Source organism: Cheilinus undulatus, linkage group 4 (assembly GCF_018320785.1).
Source record: "Cheilinus undulatus linkage group 4, ASM1832078v1, whole genome shotgun sequence".
Taxonomy (NCBI): Eukaryota; Metazoa; Chordata; class Actinopteri; order Labriformes; family Labridae; genus Cheilinus; species Cheilinus undulatus.
In genome coordinates, this window is record NC_054868.1 from 18,106,440 (window position 1) to 18,117,010 (window position 10,571).

A 10,571-nucleotide genomic window follows, 5' to 3' on the forward strand; every position below is an offset into this window, starting at 1 on the left:
CAGCGAGAACGCACTGTACGTGCCCTTTTTTTTTTTTCGCCCCTGTCCTTGAAAAAGTCTGTGCACACCACTGCACAGAAACTAGCTTTAAATAAGAAATATGAGTTCTGCCCTAAAAAAAGAGTTTGCATTACTTTTAACTGCTTAATTACACAAGTTGCTTATTTATGCTGTGCAGACAAAGTGACCCCAAAAAGATTTTTTAAGTTGCTATGATGTCAGCGCGGGGGCTCTGCCGCTTTATTACAATAGCACCCCCATGTGGCAGCTGTGGAAACGACAAGTGGTTCTTTGAAAAATGAGCCAAAAGAAATTACTTTGCAAAATGATGTTTGAACAGCCTTAAATGAGTAAAAATATAAAAAAGATGATGTAAGCAGAAAAACTAAACACAAGCAAACAGAAGCAGTGTTGTCAGTTACAAATGTGCAAACTTACAAACTTTTTAAGACTTGAAAGACTGTAAAGGATGACGACAGCTCAGGAAGTAGAGTCGGATCAAACCCACAACTGGAGGGTTATGGGTTTGATCCACAGCGTCTAAAGTCACATGTCCATGTGTCCTTAGGCATGACACTTAGCCTCAGTTTGCTCCCACTGCTGCATCAGTGATGTGTAAATGTGTGTGGATGTGTAAGAATGAGATGATAAGAGTCATTGCAGTCACAGTTGTATTTTGTGGTGATAGTGGTGGATGCTCGCTCAAACCTACATTACTTATAGTGCATTCAGACAGTATTCAGAGTCAACCTGACATGCCATCATCATGCCTGATTTGTTTTGCGCATCAATCTGGTGAACCTCTCATAGACAGTGTCTGGGAAAGGGCAGAGCCTTTGAAAAAAAACTCGGAGGGTGATTGGATGAACTTTCTGTCACATCTTTACAGGCCAATCAGAGTAACAAAACACGTGACATAGCCGTTACCGGGGTGCGCCCATACCAAGGACTAAACTCCATACAGAACTGCATAATGTGAACCATGGCGAATGTCATTACATGACCTTTGTCATTTTAGAAAAGAAAACAACTCACTGCTGTTATTTGTTCTTCTTTTAATGAAGAAATGTTAAGCTCTTCTGCCATAATTACACCTGTTTCTTGTTGCTGCTTGCTTACGGCACGACTCTGCCACGCCCGAAAGTACTGCCCCTCATCGCTGATTGGTCCTGTCACTTTCTAACTGGGCCCAAACTGTTCAGACAGGAGCTTTGCAAGATGGATTTGCCGGTGAGAAACATGGAAATGGGTGTATCAATCTGCTCTGCAAGGTTAATCAAAAGCTGCACTGAGATCTAAAAGAATTAAAATGGCTCCCTCCCCTCTATCAGCTGCTTAAAGTAAATCACTGGTCACCTTGAGGAGGGCTGTCTGTGTGCTGTGACCCACTCTAAAACCAGAAATTTCTCAAAGAATGAAGCTGTGAAGATGCCACCTTCTTTAAACTTTGGATAAAAATGGAAGTTTTAAAATTAGACTAAATTTATTACAATCAGAGGGGTCAAGGTGGCTTGAGGCTATAATTGCTACCAAAGGTGCTTCAACTCAGTACTGAGTAAAAGGTCTGGATACTTGTGTCAATGTGATATTTCAGATTTTTATTTTTAATACATTTGCCATAGTTTTTTTTAAAATCTGTTTTCACTTTGTCATTATGGGGTACTGAGTATAGATTATTTATTTTTACCATTAGGCAACAGCATGCAATGCCTGGTGACTCAAGATATAGTAGATATAGCTGTGCATCAAATATGAGGCCATATGGCCATATATGGCTGTATGCTAGAATGACAGGCAGTAAATAGAAATTTATAATTTGTGTAAGAGTCACAGATATGTTTCCTACAATGAGCACATTTTTTATTTTTTATGTTACATCTTGCCTTAAATTTGGTGAGTTGAGTTATGATGCTCTTTTAAGAGCTGATGATCCATTATTGTTGGGTATTCATATTTCAGATGTGGGTATGTTCTTCTCTGGCGTTGTTGCCAAAAAAGAGATGCTCATCAATATTTTGTTCACTTGCTGTGATTGCAGTGTTTCAGGTCCTTATATTGGCCTCCAAATGAACATTTTAAGGTGAAGGTGTGAAGTCTTTTTTTGAACACAGGCTGTGGCACACCTGCAGGTGGAGACAGAGACCTGAGGAAAAACAGAAAAAACTGAGTGCTGAGACTGCTGGTTAACGTGACATCAATAGGATCCAAATGTTCATGGACTCACAGGAAAGCATATTCAGATTTGTGTAACATTCTTTATACATGATCAATGAGTTATAACAGAGTCAGCACTGAGGCCGATCTACTGGCAGAAGGATAAACCATGTTAGTTATTCACAGAGTAATTATTCTCTTCATGTCCTGTATGTTGGTTTCTTTTTCCTTAAAGTTCTTCTCGGTGTCTCATGTTTTATGTCCTCTCAGCAGAGACTTGGGGATTATAAATGCAGTGAAGACTTGTCTTTACCTTTGACAACAGTGAAAGAGGAAGTCGTGTTCAGATTTTATGGAGAGTTTAAAGCTCCTGTGAGGAACTCCAGGTTGGAGCTGATTTTGGTGCCCTGTGGACAAAATGTTAACTTTTTAAAATACGCTTTATTTTTGGGCATTTATACTTTTATTGGAGAACAGGACAGTGGACAGAGTCAGACACTAGGGAGAGAGAAGGGAGCCAGAAAGGAGCCACATGGAGGACAACAGCATCTGGGACATGTGGACATAACCACGGCTACCAGTGCCACTAAACTTGTCTCATGCATGCCAGGAATGATTTTATGTTTTACTGAAACATACTAAAATGGTTGTGAACCTGGTCAGTGGAAAAAATATTATCTTTAAAAATGTGTCGTTGGATTTTTTGTAGGAGTATTGGCAGTTTACTGACAAACTAAGAAATGCCACTAAGCCTTCATCAGTGCCATTGTTCTTGTTTACACTCTGTTTTTTATTGTCACGGGACACTGTCTTCCCATCTGCTATCAGCTTTTGAAAGATGCTTTCACCTCTTAATTTGTTTTCATTTGATTAAAGCTGGGCTGATCAATATTTTTTTATTAACGACTGATGAAATGACTGTGTGTGAAATGAAAGGTGTCAGTTTTGGTGACAAACCAACAGAGGATCGGGCCGGAAATTTTCCTCATTTGATCTGAGATCTGATTTCAATTCACTGCTTTTGGAGCTGCATGGTGGGGCGTTGCACTGTTGCCTCACAGCAAAAAGGTGGTTTGGGGTGCTGGATTGGCTTAGAGACACCTAGAGTCTAGAGTACACCGGCTTCTACCTGTAGACTAAAACATACTTGTTAGGTTAATTGGTAACTCTAAATTGCTTGTATATGTCAGACCTGGGATTTACTTGTGACCACAGTTCAGGGTGTACCAAGTTATTTTATTTTATTTTATTTTTATTTTTTTGCCTATGCTAGCAGGGTAATAGATCATGGATGCATAGACACTGATTTGATTTAATGGTAAGCCTCAATAGTTGGCCATTAAAAGAAAGGTAGTGGTAGCCCACAGTCATACAGTAGAGCCCCTGAAATAAGGTAAGTAGGTGAAGAAGCAAAGTTATGTTTATAGTTTGTTTTGCTGAGGCCAATAATTGCACCTAATTGAAATGTTCTTTGTTTTAAATTTCATTTCACAATTTTGACTTAGAAATAGAATATAGACTGAATTAAGACCCTTACTGTTGGAATATTTTTGTAATTTATGGCTTCAATTGTAGGTTTAACACAATGTAGCCATGCAATTATATAAGAATAGTCAATAGAATATTTGATTTTGTAATGTTGAGAAATACTGGACTTCAGGAATAGCATTGCTGCTCGATCATAATGAAGTACTTGATTAAGTTATATGATGTAAGACAAGTAAAACTGATTATAAAAAAATAATACATTGATTAAACATATAAAGGCTGGTAAAATGATAGGAAAACAATGAATCTGAGTGCAGTGATTGGTGTAAACAAAACGGCTCTAAGCACTGGAATACCAGGGATGGATAGAGTCTCAAATTATTGTATTCAAGTGAAAGTACGGTAGTCTGTATTTCTTAGTCTCAGAGTAACTCCAGTGATCACTCAGCAGTCACAGAGTTACTCTGATGACCACTCAGCAGTCACAGAGTAACTCCAGTGATCACTCAACAGTTACAGAGTTACTCCAGTGATCACTCAACAGTTACAGAGTTACTCCAGTGATCACTCAACAGTCACAGAGTTACTCTGATGACCACTCAGCAGTCACAGAATTACTCCAGTGATCACTCAACAATCACAGAGTTACTCTGATGACCACTTAGCAGTCACAAAGTTACACCAGTGATCACTCAACATTCTCAGAGTAACTCTGATGACCACTCAGCAGTCACAGAGTTACACTGATGACCACTCAGCAGTCACAGAGTTACTCAAATGATCGCTCAACAGTCACAGAGTTACTCTGATGACCACTCAGCAGTCACAGAGTTACTCAAGTGATCACTCAACAGTCACAGAGTTACTCCAATGATCACTCAGCAGTCACAGAGTTACTCCAGTGATCACTCAACAGTCACAGAGTTTCTCTGATGATCACTCAGCAGTCACAGAGTTACTCCAGTGATCACTCAACAGTCACAGAGTTACTCTGATGACCACTCAGCAGTCACAGAGTTACTCCAGTGATCACTCAACAGTCTCAGAGTTACTCTGATGACCACCCAGCAGTCACAGAGTTACTCTGATGATCACTCAACAGTCACAGAGTTACTCTGATGACCACTCAGCAGTCACAGTGTTACTCTGATGACCACTCAGCAGTCACAGAGTTACTCCAGTGATCACTCAACAGTCACAGAGTTACTCTAATGACCACTCAGCAGTCACAGTGTTACTCAAGTGATCACTCAACAGTCACAGAGTTACTTCAATGATCACTCAGCAGTCACAGAGTTACTCCAGTGATCACTCAACAGTCACAGAGTTACTCCAGTGATCACTCAACAGTCACAGAGTTTCTCTGATGACCACTCAGCAGTCACAGAGTTACTCCAGTGATCACTCAACAGTCACAGAGTTACTCTGATGACCACTCAGCAGTCACAGAGTTACTCCAGTGATCACTCAACAGTCTCAGAGTTACTCTGATGACCACCCAGCAGTCACAGAGTTACTCTGATGAGCACTCAACAGTCACAGAGTTACTCTGATGACCACTCAGCAGTCACAGAGTTACTCCAGTGATCACTCAAAAGTCACAGAGTTACTCTAATGACCACTCAGCAGTCACAGAGTTACTCAAGTGATCACTCAACAGTCACAGAGTTACTCCAATGATCACTCAGCAGTCACAGAGTTACTCCAGTGATCACTCAACAGTCACAGAGTTACTCCAGTGATCACTCAACAGTCACAGAGTTACTCCAATGATCACTCAACAGTGACAGAGTTACTCTAATGACCGCTTAACAGTCTCAGAGCTACTCCGCTGATCACTCAACAGTCACAGAGCTACCCCAGTGATCACTCAACAGTCACAGAGTTTCTCTGATGATCACTCAGCAGTCACAGAGTTACTCCAGTGATCACTCAACAGTCACAGAGTTACTCTGATGACCACTCAGCAGTCACAGAGTTACTCTGATGACCACTCAGCAGTCACAGTGTTACTCTGATGACCACTCAGCAGTCACAGAGTTACTCCAGTGATCACTCAACAGTCACAGAGTTACTCTAATGACCACTCAGCAGTCACAGTGTTACTCAAGTGATCACTCAACAGTCACAGAGTTACTTCAATGATCACTCAGCAGTCACAGAGTTACTCTGATGACCACTCAGCAGTCACAGTGTTACTCTGATGACCACTCAGCAGTCACAGAGTTACTCCAGTGATCACTCAACAGTCACAGAGTTACTCTAATGACCACTCAGCAGTCACAGTGTTACTCAAGTGATCACTCAACAGTCACAGAGTTACTTCAATGATCACTCAGCAGTCACAGAGTTACTCCAGTGATCACTCAACAGTCACAGAGTTACTCCAGTGATCACTCAACAGTCACAGAGTTTCTCTGATGACCACTCAGCAGTCACAGAGTTACTCCAGTGATCACTCAACAGTCACAGAGTTACTCTGATGACCACTCAGCAGTCACAGAGTTACTCCAGTGATCACTCAACAGTCTCAGAGTTACTCTGATGACCACCCAGCAGTCACAGAGTTACTCTGATGAGCACTCAACAGTCACAGAGTTACTCTGATGACCACTCAGCAGTCACAGAGTTACTCCAGTGATCACTCAAAAGTCACAGAGTTACTCTAATGACCACTCAGCAGTCACAGAGTTACTCAAGTGATCACTCAACAGTCACAGAGTTACTCCAATGATCACTCAGCAGTCACAGAGTTACTCCAGTGATCACTCAACAGTCACAGAGTTACTCCAGTGATCACTCAACAGTCACAGAGTTACTCCAATGATCACTCAACAGTGACAGAGTTACTCTAATGACCGCTTAACAGTCTCAGAGCTACTCCGCTGATCACTCAACAGTCACAGAGCTACCCCAGTGATCACTCAACAGTCACAGAGTTACTCTAATGATCAACAGTGTCAGAATATAGAACTTTGATCTTACAAGCAGTTAGCCTTGCTTAATGTAAAATATCCATCACAGCCTTATTTTTTTTTTTTTTACTTTTTTAGTTCATTAATTTCCCATATTTTATGTTTAATCCTGTTCATTGAGAGCAAAGCTAACCAGTCAAAGTCCTTGCTGCGTTAGCTTACTTGACCAATAAAGCTGATTCTGATAGCACTGTTTAAATTCTTATTTTCACCGGCTTAGTTATTTCATCTCATTCCTCAGGGTCTGCAATGTGTCTGCATGCCTCCACACCCACCCACATGTACCCTCATGTGGCGACAGCCCAACCCTAAATAACTTCCATTCTGGTCCCATGAGTGACCGGCAGCCCCCACCTCACTGTACAGACAGGAAGGAGAAAGTGTGAGAGGAAGAGTGTGACAGAGAGGACCTGGGAAGATGAGAACTGACATTTGAAGAGAGCTGATGGTGTTTTTGACTTTGGACACATGGACTCACACCATGAGGGCTTATGGCATCAGACAAAGGCCGATCTTATCTGAATGAATGGACTAAGAAGATTTTTTTTGGAGATTCAGGACTTGATCTAGCTCTACTGTTACTAAGGTTATGCTGTCAACTGGACTGGACTGCTCGATAAACATTTTGAACTTTGAGGAGCTGCAATTTCTGCTTGAGGAGAGATTCTTACTTAAAACATCACTACTGCCAGACTAAAGTTACATCCTATTGCTGCTGCCACTTAGTGGTACTGGAGTCTTGATATTTCTGATTTGTGAGTCAGCATTACCGCAGAAATAGATTATTAGAAAGTCCCCAGTAAGTCAGTAAACACAGCAGCAGAATGAGAGAGGGTATGACTCTGCAGGGGTGGTAATAGAATAAAGCACCTGAAACTCAGAGCCTACACTCCTCACTAAAGGTAGAAATAACACATGAGAGTTTGGATTTCCTTGAAGTTTTAATTTTGCTCTTGCTGCTTATCATAAAGGAATCCCTGACTCTGGAGGCAGGGGCTTTCCAGAAGCATAGCAATGTTGTGGCTTAATTTGAAGTGATTAATAGTGGAAGTAAAGGCGAGGGCAGTGACAGAGAGATTCCTCGATGACACAAAGAGGTCGGACTAGGACGTGAGCTGTATTCTGGGACATATTTTTTTATAGTTCTGGCTTTCTTTGATCGGTATCGTCACAACATTGGAATGGCACGGACTTGATTTAACCTCTGGGTCCTCTGCACCCAGACACTGGTTTGGTCTTGTTCTTAGCGAGCTGAGAACTATAACTTACCTCAGCATCAGCCTCTAATGTGCAGCTTCTGGACATCATTAATTGCTGAGTTTTGGACAATTTCCTAGGACTTCACCGACACCCGCCCACTCATGGATTCCCAGGGTGGTCAGTACCTCAACAAGAAGGCCCTCTGCTCCCCACTGGGTGCTGCCCGCCTCTGCCAGTTAGCCTTGGGCTGTGCTGTGATTGCAATGGTAACCCACAGTGCAGGCTACAGTGGCTCACAGGGGGTGTTTTGTATGGCAGCGTGGAGCTTCTGCTTCGCCATGTCGGTTGTGGTGTTTTTCCTGGATGCCACTCATCTCTACAGCTGCCTACCTGTGTCCTGGGACAACCTGACGGTCACAGGTGCTGCCTTCGCAACACTCTTGTAAGTCATAGGATCAGGTGTAACTTCTCAGTTGGCTCAGTGCCGATGCTCACACAGAACTTTGTCATGGGCTTTGTTTTTCACCTCGGGAAGAAAAAAAAGAAGGAAAAACAAGGACAGAGCTTGAGAATGCTTAAGTGCTTAGGAATTGATGGTTACACTTTCACTTTCATCTTACCTTTTGACAACTCTATAAAGAAAATCTAAACGACTGTGTCCACCAAGGCACATTTTCAAAGCACTGCCATCATACAGTTAAAAAGCTTTGATTACTTTATTTTAATCAGTTCTCAACATAAGCAGAGAAGTTGGACAACATCACAGCTCTCCAAATGTGAAGGCATTAAGCCCGCCTCCATATTAGTGCTGCATTATTTTGGTGATAATGTTGGGTTGCATTTTACTGGAAATTATTGCAATTTGTGATTGCAAATACGATATAATGCATAGCTGCTATTATGAGTCTACTTGCTTCATTATCAAGGAAGATGTAGAAAATAATAATATACAATGAAATGAATGAAAATACACAAAATTCCACGTCTTTTAACAGGGAAATCCATCTTGCAAACAATCTGAAATGTTTGTGCCGGTCTGAAAATGGACCAGCCGAATCACCATCATTTGGGGAGAATAAGGCAGTAACTAGGATCAAGGTTTTGTTTTACTGGAAGCCTACTGACAGCAATAGCTGGCGCTGGTGTAGCATTTAGCTTGGATGTAGCTGTAGAATAGTTTTATCAGTGCTGGACAACACTTCCCTATGAAATACAAAGAGCAGATTAGGAAAAAAACAAAAAAAAAAAAAACGCATTAGACAATAACAATCTAAGTGTGCAAAGACCTTTATTTAAAAGCCTAATTTGGGAAGTAGAAAAAGCAGTTTCATTAAGGGAGCTCTTCTAGTTGATTCCTACTGTGTACACTTTCAAAATGCACAATATGTCAGCGCCCCTCACTTGGCTTCACTTTTGTACAGTCTGAGGAGGTGAAGACAGTTCTCTTTTTTTTAAGCTTTCATAAACCTACCCTGCTATGCTCCCTAATCACCCTATAACTGACAGACACAGCTGCTAAATAGAGAAAGTAGCTCAATATTGATCAACTAAATATACAAACTAGTGTTGCCCAAATAAGAAAAATGTTTATCAGAATCTCTAAAATGGCAAAGGCATAAGCATCCCATCAAATGAATGATAACGTTGCCCATTTACTACTGTAGAAGCTAATTGTTGGCCATCGATATTAAGTTTATATGCTGATGATATACTGATGTTTCATAAGGTTATTGTAATATCTGTTTATTAGAGCCAGTAGTTGACCGGCCATGACACTACATAGAATCTTCTTTCCTGGGTGAATTAATTAATGGATTAATCCATTAATTAATTAGTTTTTGTTGTCTGTCTTCTGCAGGTATGTGACGGCCTCTGTGGTCTACCCACTCTTCTTCGTCCAATCTGAGTGCCCATATGCCGGCTGTGACGTCCTATATTTCCGCATCGCCGTGACTGTCTGCTCTATACTGGGTACTCTGGCCTATGGGGCGGAGGTTGCCTTATGTCGAGCCAGGCCAGGCCAGGCTATGGTGGGCTACATGGCCACTGTCTCTGGCCTCCTCAAAGTGGTTCAGGGCTTTGTGGCTTGCATTATCTTCGGAGCTCTGGCCAACAGGAGCGAGTATTCCCGATACGCGGCTACAATCTACTGTGTGGTCGTCTATGCTTTTTGTTTTGTTGTGACTGCGCTGGTGGTCATCATGACAGTGTGTGGGCGTACCAAGGCTGTGCGCTGTATGTCATTTGACCGCTTTGTGGTGGTGTGTACCCTGCTGGAGGTCCTCCTCTACCTGAGTGCTTCAGTAGTATGGCCGGTATTCTGCTTTGACACCAAATACGGCTCTCCGTGGAGACCGTCATTGTGTCCTCGGGGAAGATGTCCATGGGACAGCAAGGTGGTCATAGCTGTGTTCTCTTTTGTCAATTTTGTACTGTATGTGGCGGACCTCATTTATTCCCAAAGGATAAGATTTGTCTCCTCACACGTTCCCAGCATTTCTCGAGCGTAGCACCATGTGGGAGAATATTCTTTCATTTCTAAGTTATGTATTCCATGTTTCTGAAGATGGGTAGTGCTGAGGGGGGTAGGTGGGTTTGACTCACCGATCAGGTCCTGGACAGTCCTGTAGCTGCACATGGCTTTCTGCTGAAGCATCCAGACATCCCAAATTCACTTTGGAATGTGAACAAGGAATTTCCCCTCTGCCACTCCCTACTGAGGTGACACCCCATCTCTTTGACTCGAACCTTCTG

The 10,571-nt window shown here is 42.0% G+C and overlaps 1 protein-coding gene across 1 annotated transcript; it reads left to right on the forward strand.

The window, feature by feature from the left end:
• The first annotated feature begins 7,978 nt into the window (after positions 1–7,978).
• Positions 7,979–10,327, forward strand: LOC121508810 (myeloid-associated differentiation marker-like protein 2). The gene is made up of 2 exons (XM_041785903.1): positions 7,979–8,259; positions 9,676–10,327. Exons 1-2 carry the CDS (start codon positions 7,979–7,981, stop codon positions 10,325–10,327), a joined length of 933 nt encoding a protein of 310 aa, XP_041641837.1.
• Positions 10,328–10,571: the final 244 nt, after the last annotated feature.